This window comes from Dendrobium catenatum, unplaced genomic scaffold (genome assembly GCF_001605985.2).
Source record: "Dendrobium catenatum unplaced genomic scaffold, ASM160598v2 fragScaff_scaffold_542, whole genome shotgun sequence".
NCBI lineage: Eukaryota > Viridiplantae > Streptophyta > Magnoliopsida > Asparagales > Orchidaceae > Dendrobium > Dendrobium catenatum.
Window position 1 is genome coordinate 2,213,193 of NW_021319004.1, and position 23,695 is coordinate 2,236,887.

Here is a 23,695-nt window from a genome sequence, read left to right on the forward strand (position 1 = left end):
AATAGCAACTATCTTAACAAATAACACTAAATATTTTCATGCTTTGGTTAAGAAAAAGCGTGCTATTAATGGTATTCAGAAAACTTGTGGGATGGTTTCTTTACCATGAATAGTGATGAGATTGCTAATCTTGCGGTCAATTTTTTTCAAAATCATCATAATAAAGACTTTTATCCTCTTCCTATTGAGCATCATTCTTTTATTCCTAATATGGTTTCTCAAGAGGAGAATAGGAGCCTTTCTTTGTGCCCTCTTTTGGAGGAGATCAAGAGCACCTTATTTAATATGAATGTGAATTCTGTTGCGGGTCTGGATGGTTTAACTGTCAAGTCTTTTCAGCATTCTTGGCATATTATTTTTGAGGAAGTTCATTCCGCTATTATGGATTTTTTTAATGATTCCCCAATTCCCAAGTTTTTCTCTTCAACTTATATTGCTTTGATTCCTAAGAGTAATGAGGTTAACTCTTGGAAGGACTTTAGGCCCATTAGTTTATGCTCTATTTTTTACAAATTAATTTCTAAAATATTGGTGAACTGTCTATCCTTACTTCTTCCTAAGCTTATTTCTCCTAATCAAATGGGGTTTGTTAAATGTCGTGCTATTGTTGATAATATCCTGCTTGCGCAGGAGTTTTGTCAGGATTATGGATGTTAAGACTAGAGGGGGGAACATGATTTTGAAACTTGAAATTGCTAAGGCTTAGGACAACAATAACTGGAGCTTTATCTATAATATGTTGAGATTATTTGGTTTTGATGACAAGTTTATTGCTCTTATTAGCTCGTGCATTGAAAGCCCTTTCTTTTCTATTATCCTTAATGGCAAGTGTCATGGTTTCTTTAAGTCTTCTCATGGTTTGAGACAAGGGGATCCTATTTCCCAGGGCTATCTTTATTTTGGCGGCGGAGTATTTGACTAGGGGGCTTTCTGACTTGTTCTGCAAATTTCCTAGTCTTTATTTTAGAACTATGGGTGGTATTAACATTTCTCATTTATGTTTTGCCGATGATTTCATTGTTTTTATGAATGCTTCGAAAAATAGGATTTCTAAAGTTTTGGGCTTTTTTGATCAGTTTGAAGCTGTGAGTGGTTTGGTTTTTAACAAAGATAAAGGTTGTTTTGTCATCTCTAAGAATGTTCCTCCTAATAGAATTTTGGATATTAAGAACTTTACGGGCTTTTCCCAAGCTACTTTACCTTTAAAGTACTTAGGTATTCCTTTGTTTAAAGGTAGAAAAAAGACTTTTCTATTTGATGGCTTGCTTTCCACGGTGCACAATCGTTTGGCTTCTTGGGATTCCAAGTTTTTGAGTTTTAGTGGTAGGCTAGTTCTTATCAAAAGTGTTCATGCCTCTATTCCTGTTTATAATTTTCAAGTTCTTTTTCCTACTAAGACGGTGGTTTTGAGGATTGATAGAATTTTTAACAAATTTTTTTGGAGGGGTTCTTCTGTTAATTCTAAAATCCATTGGTCCTCATGGAATAAGTGGTGTGGTACTTTACAGGAAGGTGATCTTGGTTGCAAGTCGATGACAGATTTGGCTTCTGCTTTTTCTTTTAAATTATGTTATAATTTAAGAGCTAATGTGTCTTTGTGGGCTAATTTTATGAGGTCTAAATATTGTGGGGATCTTCACCCCTCTAATTGTTTATATTCTAAAGGGCATTATAAGGTTTGGCATTGTCTGTGTCAGATTAAGTGGAAACTTAAGTCCTGTTTAGCTTGGGGCCTTGGGGAGGGTAACATTTTCTTATGGCAGGATCGTTGGATTAATGGTCTATCCCTTGAGGCTCTCCTTAACACGAATTCTAGGAGTATGGTGAGAGTTAACTTTTTCTATTCTGCCAATGGTTGGGATTTGGATAAACTTTCTTCTATTATTCCTGATTCTATTATTCAAATGATTGCTAACATTTCTCTTAATCGTAATGCTAAAGATGCTTTACTTTGTACATTTACTAAAGATGGTCTTTTTAGAACTAAAGATGCTTGGCATGTGTTTAGAAATAAAAAGGAGTCTTCTAAGCCTTTTAAAATGATGTGGCACAAGAGCATTCCTACCACTGTTTCTATTTTAAATTTGAGAATTCTTAAGGAGTTTATTCCTACGGATGAGCTGCTTAGGAAAAGAGGTATGTTTATTACCTCTAAATGTCAATGTTGCTTTAACGATGAAAAATTACAGCATGTTTTTATTTCTTCTCCTATTGCTGTTAAGGTGTGGATTTTCTTTGAGGATTTATTTCACTTTAATTTTTAGGGGCCTCATTGTTCTATCTATAATTTGTTTAAGGATTGGATGGTTCGTGTTAAGGGCCATATTAGGAATGTTATCCTAGTTCTTATAGTTTGGTACATTTGGTTGGCTAGAAATGACTCCCGGTTTAATGGTAATTTAATGGATCATCACTATATTATTTTTAAAATTAAGTAGAAGGTTAAATCCATGTTTACTGCTAATCTTATCTCCCTTAAAAGTTTTGATAAGGTGCTTTTCACGCTTGCGGGTTTTTGGATTAAGCTTGATGGGACTCAGTTTAATCCGGTGAATAGGATTTTGTATTAGATGAGACCTCAAGCTAACTATTTTAAGCTAAATATTGATACTGTTTTGGAGGGGAACATTTGGTGTATGGGCGGCTTAATTAGAAATTCTAATGGGGCCTATGTTTTGGGGTTTTCTGGTAAAACTAATGAAACTGATAAACTTGGAGGTATTTATATGGATGTTTTTCATGGGCTTACCTCTGTGTTGCTCTGGACATCCAGAGTATTATTCTGGAATGTAATTTTGATGTGGATCTCAAAGCGTTGCTGGATTTGGATGGTAGTAGTTGTGGGTATTCTCTCTTCTATACCCATAGAAATATTAAATTTATTTTGGATTCTATGAATTGCTCGTTTACCTATGTATCCCCTGTCATTAATTCTCCTTCTCAGACTTTGGCTGAGTTTGGTAGTAAGTTTAACGGTATTATTGATTTATCTTTTAAGAATCTTTCTGTCCTTATTCAAGGCTTAATTAATTTGGACCAGAATAGTGTTCCTTATGTTGATGTTTTTTAATTTTCTGGGTGGGGTGGTCCTCTGGCGTTTAGTTTGCTGAGGTTATTCCAGGTTTCTGTGGTGTTGTTGGCTGGTTGGGGGTTCTTAGGTGGTTGCTGCCCCTGTTTCTCTTCGCTGTTGTTGCTCGGGTTTGATTGTTTCTGGGAGATTTGCTTAATATTGGTGGGGTGGGTGTTGTAGGGATGGTGGGGTTGTTGTTATGCTTTATTTCTTTGTGTTTTGGACTAACGACAAGCACAGGTCTCCTCTTCAGTTCTGGATGGGTTGCTGGGAGAGTTGGAGTGTTACCAGAAGCTCTTGTTCCAGATATATCCTTTTAGTTTTAATAGTATTTCCTTTCAATTTCATTTCTTTAATATTTTTGTGCTATTTTCTGTTCCGTGTCTCTTTTTGGTGGTTGCAGGACATGGACGTCAAGTTGATTTTGATTTTGGATTCCTGTTGTTGGGAGCTTTTTGGTATTTTTTTTTTTTTGCGCTCTCCCATTTTTTTTTGGGTGCTTAGTCTTAAGCACCGTAGAGTGTTACTAGGTTGTTTTGTACTGTGTTTTAGTTGGGAAACTCGAACCCCTAGGTTTTTGGTTTTCTTTTTGGAATGTAGCTCTTTGAGAAATAGTGGGATTGAGTTTCCCTTAAGGACTGTGTAATTTTGCCCTTATATTAACACATAGGCCCCTATGTGGGTTTCCCCAAAAGAAAAAAAAGAACTTGTGATCCTAAAGTCAGTATGGAGAGAGAAAAAAAAAGGCTATTCAATAACTCTAGAGAAATGCCCTATGATAATCCAAACTGTCCAATAAAGAAGTCAGCTCCACCGTGCTAATATTGTAGCGCTCCGGTGGTGCCCTTAATGGTGTTGCTGCACTGATTTATCCAACACTGCAATGTTGGATGATACTTAAAATTTTATGCTTTTTTTATATTTTTCTTGCACAACATAACTAAAATAATATATATTTTTTTGAAAATATAACACATAAAATAATAGATTATCTATACTTATCATGCACCAAAAGAAAAAGCTCCCAATAATAAAAATGTTTGGTGTTAAAATCAAGATATGTAAGGAAAGATAAAAAATAAGAAGTTTAGTTATAAAAATTACTTCAAATGTAAAAATACAAATAATTATGAAAGATATAAAGTGGCCCGTAAGGAGTCCAAGAAAGCTAGATGTGATGCAAATAATTTATCTTTTAATGGTTTGTATTATAGATTATATACAAAGGGTATAAGTTAGCCAAATAAAGAGATATGAGAAGTAATAATTTAGTTCAAGTGACGTGTATTAAGGATGAAGATCTAAAAGTATTTTTATTTGAACAAGATATTCAATAATAGTTGATGAGATACTTTGATAAGCTTTTTAATGAAGATTATGATAATACGATTGACTTTAGTGACCTTATAATCCTAAATGAAAATATAGATATTTATTTTTATCGATGTATCAATAAAAATAAAGTTATAGAGGCTTTAAATAAAATGAAGTGTGAAAAAGGTGTTGTACATGATGATATTTCCAATAGAGGTGTGAAAATGCTTAGAAGTTGAAGGGATTTTTTTGCTTACAAAACTTTTCAATATTATTTCACTACATGAAAATGCTTTGTTACTAGAGGACAAAATCCATGTTAACACTAGAAATCTTCCAGAAATTTTCCCTTCCCGGTGAAATGCCGAAGAAAACTATTTCGATGATAATTTGTGCATCAGAAAATCTAAACCGACAAAAAATGGGAGACCGGTGTCTTTTTAGTTAGCAAGTTCTAGCATAATCCATCTTCCTAGTCTATTGCATGATTATCGGTGGAAGTTTTTGGTAGATATTCCGCTAGAAAGTCTGGCACAAATGTACGATGGAAATGATGATTTTACTTCATTGTATCATGTTGCTGACATTATTTCCAATGCAAAATTCACCGAAAACCTATAACAAAAATAAAAAAATAACCACCTGATTTTTAAAACTGATTTCCACAATATATTATACATAGAAAACTGTAATAATATATAAATTCAAACATCCAGCTTTAATCAAGAACATCACCAAACATATACACAATAATAAAAACAAGAATAATATCATGAACAAATATCTAATAATAAATAAGTACAAATGTCCATAAAACAAATAAGTAAACTTGTCCAAAAATACATAATTATATATGTTCACATCATTAAAATAAACATCTATTCCTATTCAGACTCCTCTGTTAATGCTGCATTCTGCCCACTTAATTGTTCCCTCATCATTTATGTTTTCTCTAACAATTGAGTTTACTACAATTGCATGAGTTTGTTGCATCTCCATCTACTGATGCATCTGTATCTGCCAGTCAACTTGTGCTTTTCTGACATGCTCTAACTTGGTTGTAAGGGAAGCTACCTATTGGATATATAAAGAGTCCAGAGCATTTGATTAGAAGCTAGGTCCACCAGATATCTGCCCCTCATATGCATAGGCTTACGAGCTTAAACAGTATACTCTGTCATGTTGCATTCCTCCTATCGCTTGCGACTAAGTGCGGTACTCAGAATATTCTGTTGATCCATCAAATGACCTTGACCTACTACAGCTTGACTCTCTTAATGCGTGTATACTCCTCCTATGAAAGTTAATAAAAACGTTAAGCAATTTACACATTAAATAAAAAATATTAAACTTATATACTTATACAGGCTTTTCTCGCTCGTTTATCAACCTATTGCTGATCCTCCTACCTCTTATGGGTATGACTATAAAATTCAACATGGGTTGGTTCTATTCCGAACACCTCTAACAAACATATATTAGTATTAATATTAAAGTAAATTATGTAAATCTTATGCAATTCCTTATCAAACGTCATTTATGCTCAGTATGTGAAACTGAACCACCAGTATGAAGGGAACTACCCATTCCCCCAACATCAGAAGCTCTGTTATGCCTATTTTGGTTCATCCTCTTGCTATACTCTAGGTTACCCCAAGCACTGTTCAACTCACCCCACACATTACAAATATAGAGTGGTCGTTCACCTGCCTTTCTAATATTTATAAATATGTCTTGCATGCGAGTCGAGCCACGCTTCTCAAAATTCTTTCTGATTCTATCATTGTGTTGTGGCATCTAACAAAAATCTTTCAGTATTTACAAATATATAATGTATAATATATATTTTTGTTAGCTTATGTAAAAAAGATATAATATAAAATATATTTACATAATAACTAACCTCAAACTCTTTAAACCACATGCCCCACACTTCTTTTAGGACTTTCTTCCAAGAAACATAAGGAGCATCATACATGCTCCATATTATGTCCCGTATTTTATGTGCCGATTATTTTGATGGGTAAAACCTGCCAAAAATATGTTAGGTGATAAAAATATTTATTAAATTTTAGTTGTATGTTAATAATATTTTAAGTACATACATGTCCCCGTCAGGTTCAATCAATAGTCATCTTCTTTGTGCGCTTTTGAGAAAAAATATAATCATTCTTCTTTTAGGCTCATCACGTGAAGCCATCTGCAAAAAAAAAAAAAAGAAAGAAATATTAGCAACATAAATTACAATAAAAAACTGATATAAAATAACACAATAAATAAATAAATAAAGTAGAGTAATGACAAAATAAAAAAACTAATTATTGTCATGAAGTTGATTAATAATTAATTATCAAAATCCATTTACCTTATATTGATTCGCTTTCAGTCTATTTGTGCAAAAACCTTTAGACTCTAAGGTTGACCTACATAATTCAAGTTTACCTTCAACAACCTATAAAAAATAAGAAGAATACCATCAGCAAAAAGCGTACACCAAGGTACATTTTCTTGTAAATGTCTAGTAAGAATATCCATAATGTATTATAGCAAAAAACATACAACAAAATACATTCTCTTGCAAATGTCTAGTGAGAACATCAATAACTAAAGCCAAGAGCATACACCAAGATATATTCTCTTGCAAATGTCTAGTGAGAACATCCATAACAAAAATAAATTAAAAGAATACACCAAGATACATTCTCTTACAAATGTCTAGTGAGAACATCCATAACAAATGCAAAAGCATACACTAAGGTTCATGCTCTTTTACAATGTCTAGTGAGAACATTCATAACAAAACAAAAACTCATACACCATAATACCTTCTCTTGCAAATGTCTAGTGAGAACATCTATAACAAAATCAAAAGCATACACTAAGGTTCATTCTCTTGCAAATGTCTAGTGAGAATATCCATAACAAAAGCAAAAGCATACACTAAGGTTCATTCTCTTTAACAATGTCTAGTGAGAACATTCATAATAAAACCAAAATGCATACACCATAATATCTTCTCTTGCAAATGTCTAGTGAGAACATCCATAACAAAATCAAAAGCATACACTAAGGTTCATTCCCTTGCAAATGTCTAGTGAGAATATCCATAACAAAAGCAAAAAGAATACACCAAGATACCTTCTCTTGCAAATGTCTATTGAGAACAACCATAACAAAATTAAAAGCATACACCAAGGGGCATTCTCTTACAAATGTCTAGTGAGAACATCCATAATAAAAGAAAAAAGAATACACCAAGATACTTGATCTCTTATCAGAGGTAGCAACCTTCCCTTATCGGTGTCGACGAGTAGAGGCAACTGACGGTGAATGGTGCGGCAAAAGTTAGCAAGGGTTTGGTCGCATTCGAGGCAGCTCTTGGACGCAAACGAAGCTATCCGAAGGAAGAGAGAAAGAAATGAGAAGTCAGACGGCGGACAGGTCGAAATAGGGCTCTTTCAATCAAACTTTCTAATGGATTATAATCAGTCATATTACCGGCGGATAATACGCTGGTAACTATTCGTCGAGTTAAAGTAAGCCGGCGCAATATTCATCGGCAAACACAAGAACGTTAGACTAAGTATTTTCCTATTTAAGTTGAATTACATCAAAGAAAAACTTTAAACCCTTATCTTTTTTTCTTTAGCCATGGATGTTCTTACTAGACATTTACACGAGGATGTATCCTGGTGTATGATTTTGCTGATTATATTCTTCTTATTGATAAGATTAGAGAGGGAGTTAAATTTAAAATTGAATTATTTAAGTCAACCTTAGAGTCTAAGGGTTTTCATTTGAGTGGAACTAAAACTTAATACATTGAGTGTACTTTTAGTGGTAATAGATCTAATGAGAGATAGTGACTTTGAGCGATCAAGTTATCAACAAGAGTACACGTTTTAGATATCTCAGGTCTATTGCTTAGAGTGATGGTAAAATAAATGTAGATATTATTAGTAGAATTCAAGTTGGATGGTTGAAGAATAAGGAATGCATCAAGTCTATTATGCGATAAAAAAATACCCCTCAAACTTAAGGAAAAATTTGATAAGATGACGGTGAGACCTACAATGCTTTATGGCGCAGAATGCTAGACTTTAAAAGAGAAGCATATAAATAAGTTAAAGGTTGCATAGGTGGATGAGTGACTTACTCTTAGAGATAGAATGTAAAATGAGCATATACGTGAAAATGTTGGAGTAGCTTCAGTGATAGATAATATTAAAGAGAGTCGTCTTAGATTGTTTTGTCATATAAAACGTCATCCTTTAGATTTCCTAGTTAGCAAAATAGATGTACTAGATTTGGTCTATATTAAAAGAGGTAGAGATAGACATAAAAATATTTGATTAGAAAATATTAAAAATCACATCTTTATTAGATTTAAATAAGAATTTGATTCTTAACATGATTTAATGGAGAAAATAAATTTATATAGATAATGAGATAAATATTTAATGTTGTTGCTGTTACTGCCTTATTGCTTATATTTTAAATATATTAAAATATAATTTGGAGGTCTAATATATTTTTCATTCGTAATTCTGGACGCCATTCGTTATAGCAAATTTGGAGATAAATAATGCAATTTACGATTTGCTACTGCGATGTGTCATATGACCATACGATTGGAACGCTGGTAGACGCTTCTGGCACCTATTACACGATACCTCCACCCACCGATCCACTCACCGATCACGCACCCCTCTGCACCCTCACTTTACCCCGTACACAGTCGGCCACGTGTCCAGAACCGTTTTCGCGAAACTAAAATAACAAAAAAGTCATTTTCCATTGACCGATTTCACAAAAGATACCACAGCACTTTAAACCACTCCTTAGCCGCCACGTATGATGATAGGCATGGGTCCCACGTTCCTTCGAAAGACCTCCACCACCGTCGCTGCCTCTGCTCCGCGAAGGGAAGCCCGCCCTGTTTCACTCTCATCGACATGCGGAAGTAAAAAGCGATAGGTAGTTTTTGGTTCTGCTTCTGTAATAAATATCGTCCTTAGCGGCGAGGATTCCTCGAATCAATCACCATTGGACTAGAAGCTGGATGGTAGTCTAGGGTTTTGCCTTGTTGGAGAGAGGGTGGGATACAACGGAGAGATGTCGCGAATAGAGTTCGATTCCGAAGATCACAAGGTTCTTCTCAGATCCGCACCCTCGACTTCCGATTCAGATCCGGAGGCCCAGTCATCTTCGCCGCCACAATCATCGTTGTCACCGTCGGCGGCTAGGAGAAACGGGAGAGGGATCGGCGACCTCCTTCGCCATCTTGACCGCAGCCTCTCGGGTTCCAGGCTCAATCGAAGGCAATCAGGCCGCGGGATCTCCCTTGCGGCGCCGGATTATGAGCGGTCGCGCGACGAGCTCGCCGACGGGGCACCGCCCGAATGGGCGCTGCTGCTCATCGGCTGTCTGCTTGGCGTTGCTACAGGAATCTGCGTCGCGGCTTTTAATCGCGGGGTATGTCTATTGACGGCTGCTTGGCCTCACTCTTCTTGGTGATGTAAATTATATGATTTCATTTTACAATTTTAATATTTTTACGCGAAATGATGAAAAAAGGTCGTTTTTGCCGCTTGAGCACATTAGCTGATTGAGAGCGCAACACTGATTTTAATTGACAAGCGAGGATAGAAAGGCGTTTTCTATTTGTTTGCGATCTTATAAGCAGTTTCTGTTACTGAGATTATGTTACATGTACCTTATACCTAAAAGATGGTTTGTTTTCTACTTTTTTTCCTTATGTTTTATTTTAGAGCAGCAATTGGAGCAATATCAATCAAAACTACGATAATTGAAAATAGATTTGCAGTGTGTTAGGCTCAATGATATTTAGATGATAATTATAAGATCTAAGTTAGCAGTGTTCTCTTAAATGCTCTCTGTTTAATTCAATGTTCCCTGGCTCAATAATTTAATTTTATTTAAAATGATCAATGGCGATTTTGTTTTTTTTTGTTTTGTTTTTGGTTTATATTTAATTTAGAAATGACATTTCTTTATTAGATCTAAATGAGAATTTGACTCTTAACAGAACATAATGGAAAAAAATGATTCATGTAGCCGAACCCATGTAGTGAGATAATGACTTGATGTTGTTGTAGATTTTTTTGGATTCTAGATACCATCAAAATAAAAAATGAATTTCATCTTTTGTTGTTTAAAGATGTCAGGAACCAAACAATTGATACCTGCTAATAATATGTCATTGCACAATAGATGTCAACGAACAAAACATTATCCTTAGGTGGCTTGAACATGTGCAATGAAATATAGAAAATTCACCCATTAGACAGTTTAAAAAATGATGCAGATCATGTAGAAGAGGTGGACCTAAGGTAAAATGTTTGTAAGTTTATACTAATTTGGGGAGAATATGTTTAACACCTTAGGGAGTAGTTAGCATGAATAAATGAAAAATAATGATTTATAAAGCCAACCGCATATAGTTGGGGCAAGGCTTGATGATGATAATGATGAGGTTTGTTCTTCGAAAGAAGTATGCTTTTTTATTTCTTTCCTTTTTTTCTATGCTTATAGTTGAAGTCTTAGTGTCAGTAATGGCAAATCATATGCAATGGTTCTTAAAAATTTTGATTTCATCTTATCTAGGTTTGAGTCAAGACAAAGTGACTTGGAGTTTCTAATTGATTCAAGTCAAATTTATTAATTTTAATAAAATATTATTTTAATTACAAAACAAGTTTTTTATCTATAAATGTGCATTTAATATTTATTTATGAAAATTTTCATGCATCAATATGATGTATATATATGATGTACTATTGTATAATTATTATATTTGAGAAGCATTTCCAAAGGTTTGCTTCAGTCTTTAATACCACTGCATAGTTTATGCAAATGCAAGGTAACTAAATTCATTCATTTCCCTAACACGCTTTGCTTTTAAGCTTATGGCTATGAGCAAGATGATGCTGACAGCTGCCTTTACATCTGGCTTTTGTGCCCTGTGAAACTCCAAGTGTGTGATAACAGAGTGCTTTCTACCATTAGAACCAAAAACAGGGCTGAAGACATGGTCTTGACTGTTGCCATAACTGAGAGATTTGGTTCCCGTTGGGATCCTTAAATGGGAGAAGAGAAAGCTTAAATTTCTGACATTTTCTAGCTGAAATTTGACCTGAGACTTACACATCAATATCATCCAATAAAAAGCTAGGTTGGATTGCGAGCGCATCATTCAACTCAAATTTTTAGTGAAAAGCGTCCGAATTTAGCACACTTCATGGGGGAATTGGAGGGATTTCTTATTTGTAGAGAAAATCTAGGATGCACTCATGAGATTTACAGTAATACTAAACATATGAGAGAGTTTGGTGAGGAGAGGTTTGAGATTATCGGAGTGTGGTTTTGGGGATCATTTATTTAATTTTTGATTTTATTTAAGCCATGTTTATAGCAATTTTAGTGGCGCAGTTGCACCTCCATTACTATGCATGGATCCACCATTGACTGCACCCACATTTTAATCTCACCTGCCGATTTAATGACTCAGTTTTCGGTACTATTGATTTCATTTAAAGGCGTGTATATATGGTTGAGATGGGCAATCAGAGTTTACATGTTACTTATATTACTGTTTTTCTGATACTAAATACTGGTTACTCATTTGCTTGGAAATCATTTTTATACTCATTTGGATTTGAGAATACAAACCATGAAACATGTTATCAGTGGCGAAAACCAAAGCTCTTGCTCCACCTTGGAATGCTTTTGAAGTGATTGTTGGTGTGTTGCTTTGACAGTTTCTCCATTAAATATTTATCTTAGCTTACTATAGGCATTCTTTATTTGATGGCACTTACATGTTTAAGTTGTCCAAAATTTAGCCAAGTGGAAGTATCCCAAATGGAAATGTGTTAGTTTTGAAAGTAGAATTTGTGTTGATGACTTTGGATTCGTTTATAACCTGAATTTGTTTTTTTATTCAACTAAGGTGCATGTGATTCATGAATGGGCTTGGGCTGGTACCCCAAATGAGGGTGCTGCTTGGCTTCGATTACAGAGACTAGCTGATACGTGGCATAGGATATTGTTAATACCAGTAACGGGAGGGGTTGTTGTTGGGATGATGCATGGACTGCTTGAAATCTTTGAGCAGATAAAGCAGTCCAGATCACAAAAACCAAGCATAGACTTGTTGGCTGGAATCTTTCCAACAATCAAGGCTATCCAAGCTGCTGTGACCTTAGGCACAGGTTGCTCACTAGGTCCTGAGGGTCCTAGCGTAGACATTGGTAAATCATGTGCTAATGGCTGTTCAGAAATGATGGAGAACAATAGAGAAAGGAGGATAGCTCTTGTTGCTGCTGGTGCTGCTGCTGGGATTGCTTCAGGTTGTATATATTTTTTTTCTTTTTCTTTTAACGTTCGTTTTATTTCAAGTTATAAAATGATGTGTGAGTGAAGAAACGTCATCATAACCTGGATATATAGATGAAGTTCAGGAGAACATTTTTGTAGTGGTTACTGAAGTCTCATGTAAAACTAATTTTTGCTGTATTCAAATCAAGCTAGAAAATGTGGCAAGCAGCCGTTTTGGCATTTTGAACTACTGATTGCCCACCCCATGATATACTTATGATCAGTTCATGTATAATTGAACGAGGATTTTTTGTAATCCTTTAATGTAGTTTCAAGCTGGCCATCTTCAATTCTTGCATGTGGCTTTTCATGATTTTGATAATGCTTTATAAAATTTAAATGGTATAGGTGCCTGGAAATATGAATTTTGGTCAGGACATGATATTAATTACATCTTCTTGAGACTTTCGGCCTGTTTGGTTGCCTTTAGATGAGAGGAAGTGACACATTTCATTTCTTAGATTAAAAGTTGAGGTATATATAAACAAGCTGCATAAATATATTCATAAAATAAATGAAACTTGTAAAATAATTAAAAAAAAGAACATTACAAATGTTTTAAGTAAATTATACATTATTATATATTTATTTTTTATTGAATATAATATCATATTCATTTCTATTATTACTATGCACATATAAGAAATTAACAGTCTATTATCAATCTATTATTAAATGCATTATTATAAAGTATAAACTAATAAATTATGCATTAATTCTTAAAAACATGTATATAATTTTAATATATACTATAATATAGTTTGTCATAAATTATGTTATTGGTATGTAAATGTAGAAACGATGTTTGTGTTCATGTGTAAGTGCTATTATAGTTATCTAGAAAATGAGAGTATTGCATTTATTAACTTCGAAAGTGTGATTTTAGAGTATATTATCCTGAAGTCAAATGTCAAAAAATCATACTTGTCAGTTTCTGGCGAAGATACTTTGTACTTCCCCAGTCAACCAACAACAGCAATGATTCACTTCCCTCACTTTTCATTTCCCACTTCTCACATGCAACCAAAGAAGCCCTTCTTGTCTGCATGTACAATATCTATCGTAATATATTTATGCCCTTCTTGATTTTCTGCTTACAGTCTTGCTTTGTTTCCTTTAATTCAATGTCAGGCTTTAATGCTGCCGTTGCTGGATGCTTCTTTGCTATTGAAACCGTACTGAGGCCACTACGTGCAGAGAATTCACCCCCCTTCACAACTGCAATGATTATTCTGGCATCAGTTATATCATCCACAGTTTCAAATGTATTACTTGGAGAACGACCAGCTTTTACTGTGCCGACGTATGAACTAAAATCTGCTGCTGGTACCTTATCTTATTCTGACTTGGCTTAAGATAACCGGAGGTAGAAATAACATGTGTATCACTTCTGAAGTCTTCTGATGAATGATTGCAAATGTGGAACGAACTTTTCAGCTCATAGTTTAGTTTCTTTTTGGCTTGTTGAATTTGTTTTTGAGATTATTATTATAGCTTTACTTCTAGGAAGCAATTGAATAGCATTGTTATGAGAACTGCATCTCTAGATTGCTAGTACATGGAACTGGAAGATTTGAGGGATAGGATATCTGCAATTTCCTTTTGGTTTGCTTTTAATTTTTTTTCCCAATTGTGACATATAACAGGTTAGGTTTTCCATTTTTGAGGTTTCAAACATAATCATTTGAAGAAAAATGCTCTCCAAACCCTATAACTCAACACATTTTCAACACCATCTTCATGCAACATGCCATATAAAGATGTGATATTGGTGCAACATCTTCTTAAATGTTGCACTCCTTTTATATATAACACGCCACTTATATATTTAAGTATTGAAAATATATGGTTTTTGTTTGTGTGGGACGCAGTTCTCCTGTTTTAACTGGGAAGACTTAACCTGCATGAGTTTCTAGGAGAAACTTATTTCAGCACTTCTCATTTCATATTTTGTTTTTCCGTTGCAGAACTACCACTCTACCTCATCCTGGGCATGTTGTGTGGGGTGGTCAGTGTGGTCTTTACTAGGTTGGTTGTCTTGTTCACAAGATGCTTCGAGTATATCAAGGAAAGGTTTGGCCTTCCTGCTGTTGTTTGTCCTGCTTTAGGTGGCTTAGGAGCAGGTATAATAGCTCTGAAATATCCTGGAACATTATACTGGGGTTTCACTAATGTTGATGAAATCTTGCACACTGGGAAGAGTGCTGCTGCTCCTGGAATCTGGCTGTTAACACAACTAGCTGCAGCAAAAGTAGTAGCAACTGCTCTTTGCAAGGGTTCTGGGCTTGTAGGGGGCCTTTATGCTCCAAGTTTGATGTTAGGTGCTGCTGTTGGTGCTGTATTTGGGGGTTCTGCGGCAGAATTAATAAATTCTGCAATTCCTGGGAATGGTGCTCTTGCGCAGCCTCAGGCCTATGCTCTTGTAAGCATAAAAATTATTTGTATTACCAGTTGGGACTTTTGGTTGACAAGAGCTTAAGAGGTTTCTTATGCTGCAGGTTGGGATGGCAGCTACTCTAGCTTCAGTTTGCTCAGTTCCCTTAACCTCAGTATTACTTCTCTTTGAACTAACAAAGGACTACAGAATCCTTCTCCCGCTTATGGTAAGTTTGCAAACTTATATATATATATCTATTTGCAATGTGTGTAGCCTGTTTGTTTGGTCATATCTAACTTGGGTTTTAATCAACATTCAATATGGGTTTTATAAGTAGTTGCAGCTGGACCCTCGTGTCTCAGAACTTTGACCTCATATCAATAGAGTGCTATACATGTGTGGATAAGTACTTAGATAGCCTATCTTTTCCAACTCTTGTAAGGTTTATTGTGTATAAATACTGACAAATATATTATCCGCTTTGTTGTAAGTGCTACGCATTGTTTCTTTAATCTTCAGTAAAAATATTATCCGGTTTTTATTTTACTAGTTTTTATCTTTACCTTCAACAATTGTGCTGAGCTGGGACAGCTGGCTCAGCTTCTTGGAAATGATCTATTTTTAGTTTGATGGGAAGAAAAGGAGAAAGATGATAAAGAATTTCCTGTCAGTTTCTTACAATTCTTTTCCACCTAGCTTATATTCAGACCAAGTTTATATTCGAAACACTTTCCATTAAATGCACAACTGTAGGAAGAGACGTTGCACAATATAATGATGTTGCTTCATACTGGGTGGCAACGTTGCTCATGTTTGAAATTACACGTATTTTTGGAATTTAAACTTGAGAGAAAGCTCGATTTAGTATTCATGTTCACCAGAACTATGATGTTTCGTTTTCTTAATGCTCTCTCTCTCTCTCTCTCTCTCTCTCCCTCTCCCTCTCCCCCTCTCTCTCTCTCTCTCTATATATATATATATATATATTATTGAACTTAATGATTTTAACTTATGGTGTACGCCCTTCAACAGGGAGCAGTTGGTTTAGCAATTTGGGTTCCTTCAGTTGCCAACCTGTCCAAAGATTGTTATGTGGTGGAGACAAGTGCCAATGGGCGTGGTTATTCTTCTCTTTCATTTTCTGAGGAGAAAAATGATACTGTTTGGAGAGATGGAGATGATCTAGAACTCTCTGTTCGTGAAACTGAAATGCAGTTGCATGGAATTTATAATGAAGCACTTCTTGATGAATTGAAGGTTGGTTAGACCAATTTTTTCTGTTGGTTACTTGTTTGGGTGTATACTTTCTGCATCACTGCCATTTTCTGATCCATGTTTACCTGTTCTGTTGGGTACTGGATCATTGTTTCTAGAAAATAAATTATTCGTTTATTTTTTGTCAGGTTTCCCAGGCCATGTCAAAGAACTTTGTTAAAGTTTCACCTACAACTGTCTTGAAAGACGTCATTAAGTTTATGCATGATAATCAGCAGAGTTGTGTGCTTGTTGTGGATACAGATGATTTTCTTGAGGGGATTCTCACAAGAGGTGATATTCAGAAGAGAGGATTTGAGCCTTCCAGAGAAAATCTTCAGAATAGAAAAGATTCTACTGTCTGCGATGTATGTTATCTTTTACGTTTTTTCTTTGTTTGATGACAGCATATCTGATTTTCTCTGAAGAGTTCCTGTTAAAACATTAATATTGTTTTCGTTATGATAATAATGTTTAATGATATATTTTTTTAATTTTGGGTTTCACACTCTCCTAATGCTTGTGTGGTTCTTACAATCTTTTAGATTTACTTAGATCCAATGGCTGGCTTGTTTTATAGTTAGTTTGCTATTAGTTTTATAATGTTTTCTTACTCTTGCTTCTGGTGTTTTTCTTGTCATTTCTATGATCATTTTAGCACCAGCTAAGTTGTAAACTTTCACAGGACCATACATAAGCTAAGTTCGCATTATGGGTATTGGGTAGGTATGCAACCATGCATTCTCTATACTTTGAATGAATTTGATACATGATGACTTAGGATTAGGGTTCCTTGATGCAATTAATATGACAAAGCCATTTAAGGCGACTCTCTCTAATCTTATCTTCCATTGGAGCTTCTCCACCTTTGCACTTATATACTCGTTTCGTATCTTGTCTCTAATAGTAAAGCCACTCATCCATCTAAACATCTTTATCTCTGCAACACTTAACTTAATATTATGCTTCTCTTTTAATGGCCAATATTTTGCACCATAAAAGCATTGCAAGTATCACCACCAAAAGCTACATCTCCGATAGAAAAAAAAAAAAAACCAACTACCAACCCTTCATAACAATTCCAAACCAATCTGCTCGACTTAAAAAAAAAAAATTAAACTTAAAAAAATTAAAATTAGAATTCATAAAGAAAATTTGAACTTAGTTTTTGATGAGTTTTTCAAAATAATTAATGAACCATTGCAAGCAAATTTTTCATGCCAATGTACTTAAAATCTTCGTAGACAAAATCTAACCATCTAAACTAGTCTCAGGAACAAATTGCTTTTAAATATTTAGCGAAGGTTTTGGATGTGCTCACAATGAGAAGATGGTAAAAGAAGAGTCCAAAGGAATTGATAATAGGCTTATGAAATAAGATCAAATTGGATGCATTGAAAATTAGATTGATATAAGAATTTTTTGGAATCTCTTTGCTTTCCAATTTGTTGCAGAATTTTAAATGATCAGATCGTCCTTGCATTCAATTTTTAAAGCTTCTTGATGGAAGCCTTTTTGGATTTTGATGCGTCATCATGATCTTACCATCAGACATAAATTTCGTATATCTCATATTCACATCAACTAAAGCATATAATTGTCATAATTAGTAGCTTTGTTTTTTTTCAAATATCTTTAATCAAATTCATGCAAATCATGCAAATGGCTCATATAATACGAATGGAGTAATGAAAATACTATAAAACTATTAGGCATTCTAATGAATACTAATAATGACTATTAATGAAATCCTAGAAAATGAATGCTAATGAAATTATATATCAATTAACCACACAATGATAATATGTTCACACAGACCGAAAACTTCTTTTAAAATGGCTAACCTAAATTTTTATATGTGTTTGAATGAAGCATGCACCTTTAGAATTGACCCCATAAATGAAGTTTTCTATTTCAAGTTCTTTTAAAGAACTTACTGTTAATAAATTTTCTAAAATATTGACATCACTTAGTTCTAATCAAAAAGTTTATTCTATTAATATGTATGTTGCAAAATCATACTAAAATAATAATATCAGTCTAATCATTCCTCATAGAAATAATATCAACAAATTATTCATAAAAGTATTACCTTTTCATTTTACTAATTTGATTCATCTACTACACCAAATATGATTGGTATATTTTGGCATTTTGATTTTCTTTAAAAATGTAGGTTTTTTTATTTTTATTTTTATTTTTATGTGGGTTTAAGTATGATCTCATGCTTAACATTGTTTTAAAACTGTAATTCTAACTCTCGATCAAATATAGGTTGATATTCAAGAACATGCTCTATTATAGATGCGAATACAGATTCAACTACTCTAGATATAGATTCCAATTATAATTGTAAATCATTTTTTTTATCTGTTACATTCTCAAGAGAATATTCATGAACTATAGTGTCTTAAGTAAAATTAGGCTCAACAATGCATAATTTTTGTGTTGGTCTATCATAAATAGGCTTCGAATGAGAAGTTACATAGTTTTTCTCTTGGATAAATGTTTGTTTATGATGCGTCTTGGAAGTAAAAGGAGCAAGAGAACAAGTAGGAAATTGAAGATAAGGACTGTTTTTTTTAATTAATACTTCAACAATAATGAAAGACACAAATGATATACTCTTTGAGAGATATATCATCTCTCCCACAAACCCTAGACGCCGCTAGGAGAATCACAAATATCAAACTACAGAAGAAAATCAATTGCGTAAAACTTAGAATATAATATGATTAGCACTAAATAGGATTTCAAAATTCCCTCCTAAACCAACCCCTTTCTTTGATTTATTCCCTCAATTTGAATTTGTTTTGGATCTCTTTCCTAAATCAATCCCCCCATCTCCTCCCTACCCCCACACCTTCAAAAAAAAAAAAATAATAATAACAACAAATAATAATTAGAACCTTCCTAAATCTCTCTCCATCTATTTCTCAACAACAACAACAACAAATATTTATCCCATTGTGCGGGGTCATCTACATGAATCCTTTTTCTCCATTGTGTCCTGTTAAGGGTCAAATTCTCATCTAAATTTAATAAAGAAATGTCATTTCTAATATTTTCTAAAGAAGTCTTTTTTGATCTACCTCAACCTTTCTTAACATAAATCAAATCTAATACATCTACTTTTCTACCCGGGTCATCGGAAGGCCGCCGTTTTATGTGACCAAACCATCTAAGGCGACTCTCTTTAATCTTATCTTCCACTGGAGCTACTCCAACCTTTTCACGTATATGCTCTTTTCGTAACCTATCTTTAAGAGTAAAGCCACTCATCCAACTGAGCATCCTCATCTATGCAACAATTAACTTAACATTAGGTTTCTCTTTTAATGGCCAACGTTTTGCACCATAAAGCATTACAGGTCTCACAGGGTACAACCTCTTGCAAATGTCTAGTGAGAACATCCATGACTAAAGGAAAACGATATAGGCTTAAGACTGATTCTTGAATCCAACTGAAATAGGAAAAAATTTGGTCAAACCACCTTGTGTTTGAACACAAATAATAGCTCTTGCTTACATATCCTTAATGAGTTGAATATAAGCATTATTAACCCCTTTCTTATGTAGAACTCTCCATATCACTTCTCTTGGAACTTTATCATATGTTTTCTCTAAATTAATAAAAATCATATGTAGATCCTCCTTATTCTCTCTATACTTCTCTGTCAAACCTCTCAATAAATTTATAGCTTCTGTAGTAGACCTACCTAGCATGAATCCAAATTGATTTTGAGAAACATTAGTGTTACACTGCAACCTATGCTCCATAACTCTCTCCCATAGTTTTCAAGTATGACGCATTAACTTAATTCCTCTATAATTCGCACAATCTTGTGCATCATCTTTATTTTTAAAAGTATGAATCAACACTCATTCTCCACTCATCTGGCATCTTTTTAGTTTTGAAATACTATTAAGAAGTTTAGTAAGCCAAGAAATTCCTTCGTTTCTTAAGCATTTTCACACATCTGTTGGAATGTCATCAGATTCAACAGCTTTTCCGCAATTCATTTTCTTTAAAGCCTCTTTAACTTCGGTTTTACTAATATGTTGATAAAAATAAAAATCTTTATTTTCATTTATGGCACTAATGTCACTAAAGTAAATTGTTTTCTCATATTCTTTATTAAAAAGTTTAGCAAAATATTTCATATACCTTTGTTGAATATCCTTTTCTAATAAAAGCACTTTTTGATCTTCATCCTTAATACACTTTACTTGAACTAAATCTTTATTACTTCTATCTCTTGGTTTAGCTGACTTATACATATGTCATTCACTATCCTTAATATCTAATATATTATATAAATTATTAAAAGTTAAAATTTTTGCATTGCAAATTGCTTTCTTAGACTCCTTACGAGCCTTTTATATCTTTCCCAATTATCAGAGTTTTTATTGCTAAATCAATTTTTATAGCAAATCTTCTTATTTTTTTTTATTTTTTCTTGCACATTTTGATTGCACTATCAAATACTTTTACTATTAGTAGCTTTTCCCTTTGATATTCCAAGTACCTGTTTAGGAATATTCATAATCAAGAGGAAGCTGTCTAGGAAAGTTCCTAATTAAGGGTAATTAGTAGGAACGTTCCTAATTAAGGGAACTTAGTAGGAACGTTCCTAATTAGGGGACGGGGGAGTTATTTAGGAAAGTTTCCTAATTTTGTTTATGCTATTTAGGAATGTTTCATAAAACATGCTTAATTGTTTAGGATGATTTTCTAAATCATATTTAATTGTTTATGAAGGTTTTTTAAATCATATTTAAATATTTAGGAAGGTCTCCTAAATTATGTTTATGTTGATTATAAAGGTTCTATTTTTTAAAAAAGTTTTCTAAGTTTATGCTGATTAGAAAGGTTCTAATTATGTTATGGAGTTCTAGGGCTATTTCAGAGGGGAGTTTGTCTATGGTTTTGTGAGAATATTGTTGAGTTTATTTTCTTAGTGTTTGTTGTGAGTTCCTAGTGGCGTCTACGGTTTGTGGGAAAGCTGATCTACCTCTCGAATAGTAAATCAATTGTATTTTGCTTTATTATTGAAGGAAAAATAAGAAAATCAGCCATATATTTGTGTTCTTATGCTGTTCTTCTCTTTTATTTGTTGTTTTTACTTCCAAGATGTATCAAATTGGTATCCGAATACTTTTTTGGGATCTATGAGGCATTTGAAAGTAAGATGGAGCAAATTAAATCTTTTATTTCTATCGAAAGCTTCATTGGTGATTCCTAGGGTTAAACCAAAGGGAAAGGAAATTTTGGAGGAGATATGAGAAAGCTCGTGGAGATGCGATTTAAAACCCTACCAACGGTTCCAATTGCTAACCCTAATCAAAATTTGATTAGGATTCCCTTGGTCAAATTTTCTAATTAAGGAAAATTATTAGGAATGTTACTAATGGGGGGTGGGGGAGTTATTTATGAAAGTTTCCTAGTTGTGTTTATGTTATTTAGGAAGATCTCATAAAATATGCTTAATTGTTTAGAAAGATTTTCTAAATCATATTTAATTGTTTAGGAAAGTTTCCTAAATCATATTTAATTATTTAGTAAGGTTTCTGAAATTATGTTTATGTTGATTATGAAGGTTCTAATTATGTTTTGGTGTTCTAGGTCTACTTCAGGAGGGAGTTTGTCTATGGTTTAGGGAGAATATTGCTGAGTTTATTTTCTTAGTGTTTGTTGTGAGTTCCTAGTGGTGTCTACAGCTTGTGGGAAAGCTGATCTACCTCTCGAATAGTAGATCAATTGTATCTTGCTTTATTATTGAAGGAAAAATAAGAAAATCAGTTATATCTTTGTGTTCTTATACTGTTCTTCTCTTTTATTTATTGTTTTTATTTCTAAGGTGTATCAAATTGGTATCCAAAAACTTTTTTGGGATCTATGAGGCATTGGAAAGTAAGATGGAGCAAATTAATTCTTTTATTTGCTATCGATAGCTTCATTAGCGATTCCTAGGGCTAAACCAAAGATAAAGGAAATTGATAGAGACCACTTGAATATTCCAAGTGATTCATATCGGATCTTCGCCAAAACACAATTATTCCGCTGTTTTCAATAGAAAACAACCACCAAACAATGGAAAAACTGAGAAAATAGGGAGAAAACGTTGGGAAAACAATAGTAACAATTGTATTCCACTAGTAGACAAACAAAACCAAAGCAAGATACAATGTTCTTCAATTCGAGAGGAAGAACAACTCTCCAACAATCTCCGGCAACGCCAAGAGCCCAAGCAAGAAAACCTAGAAGACAAAACTCATTTAAAATCAAGATGAAATCCTAATCCCCTCATAACTCCCTATTAAAACAATCTAATTCAAATTAAAAGCAAAAGGACTACTCTACCCTTCCTTCTCCCTCCAAAAACACTTAACCCATGTTTGAATTGCAAGTGGACCCCACTCCCTGGCTCCCTCTCTCTTCCGCGCGGCTCCTCTGCGTCCGTCGCGAGTAGCACTGGACCGGCTGGGCCGGTCCAGGTTGAGCCGGTCCAAGCTGGACCGGCATAACACGTTGTTGCTACAAAACAAGCCAAGGGATTTGCTTTGGGTTATGTAAATGGTTTTGTAATGATTTTAATTGTGAGTATTGTTTGTTTGTTCAATAAATGTTTGATTAGTGTACAAAATCTATAACAAAATTAAATTGCCTTTATTTCTACAGATTTGGTTTCTTGAACATATAATAATTCATGCTGTACATGATGATCTATCCTGGCCTCGTTTTACTCGCTGGGATGGTAACTTTATTTACACTGAGAAAGAAGTAAATAACATGTTTGATGACCTTCAAGATGTTGAGGTATCTTCACTACATATTTTAATTCAATTGTCTCGTAAAATTATATTTGTTAATGGTTAAATTGGATGTAATGTTATATTTTTTGCAGATAATTAAAGAATTGCAAGGAATAACTGATGATGAGAAGGCTTTATTGCTTCGTCTTTCTCCACCAGCCAGTCCAATACGGGTGGCAAGCCCTAGTAGGGTAGCTTTCACCACAACAGCCGAGTTAAGTCCACCCACCTGCTTCTCCAGTGCGGTTGTCAAGTCCACTCAAACATGACTCAGCTCCACCAACTCCAGTCAGTCCAGTACGGATATCAAGCCAAACTCATCCTGATTCATCTGCACATCCTGAATCTAGACATATTGATGATGAAACTAACTTGGAATATTAAATAAAGCAATATACGAGCTGTTCAACAAGCACAACTTTATGAAGAAGAAGGTAGCAGATGTGGAAGCAACCAATCACATA

The 23,695-nt window shown here is 34.1% G+C and overlaps 2 protein-coding genes and 1 long non-coding RNA gene across 4 annotated transcripts in view; all 3 read left to right on the plus strand.

Moving 5' to 3' along the window:
• Positions 1-210: 210 nt before the first annotated feature.
• LOC110099317 lies at positions 211-3,390 on the plus strand. The gene is made up of 3 exons (XM_020826422.1): positions 211-459; positions 1,077-2,136; positions 3,311-3,390. Exons 1-3 carry the CDS (start codon positions 211-213, stop codon positions 3,388-3,390), a joined length of 1,389 nt encoding a protein of 462 aa, XP_020682081.1.
• Positions 3,391-9,304: 5,914 nt separating this feature from the next.
• The window catches only part of LOC110099321 (chloride channel protein CLC-f), a 31,420-nt gene continuing 17,029 nt past the window's right edge, over positions 9,305-23,695 (plus strand). The window contains exons 1-7 of one of the 2 annotated variants that reach the window (XR_003700661.1): positions 9,305-9,859; positions 12,357-12,756; positions 13,916-14,110; positions 14,752-15,206; positions 15,283-15,387; positions 16,194-16,418; positions 16,565-16,783. Coding sequence is in view for 1 of the 2 variants with exons in the window: in XM_020826428.2 (XP_020682087.1) it covers positions 9,500-9,859; positions 12,357-12,756; positions 13,916-14,110; positions 14,752-15,206; positions 15,283-15,387; positions 16,194-16,418; positions 16,565-16,783 (1,959 nt within the window). In the remaining variant the exon portion in view is untranslated. The remainder of the gene's footprint in view (positions 9,860-12,356; positions 12,757-13,915; positions 14,111-14,751; positions 15,207-15,282; positions 15,388-16,193; positions 16,419-16,564; positions 16,784-23,695) is intronic. The other variant, XM_020826428.2, reaches the window with a different exon arrangement.
• Positions 20,815-22,677, plus strand: LOC114579593. The gene is made up of 2 exons (XR_003700662.1): positions 20,815-22,276; positions 22,441-22,677. It is a non-coding gene; the product is annotated as an uncharacterized LOC114579593 (long non-coding RNA).

Bases quoted from the DNA above. Each gene is read 5' to 3' on its own strand.
- LOC110099317 (XM_020826422.1), top strand. From the start codon at position 211: ATGGTTTCTCAAGAGGAGAATAGGAGCCTTTCTTTGTGCCCTCTTTTG. The intron at 460-1,076 runs GTTAACTCTTGG...TTTTTTGATCAG, and splicing joins TGATTCCTAAGAGTAATGAG to TTTGAAGCTGTGAGTGGTTT. The intron at 2,137-3,310 runs GTATGTTTATTA...CGACAAGCACAG, and splicing joins TGAGCTGCTTAGGAAAAGAG to GTCTCCTCTTCAGTTCTGGA.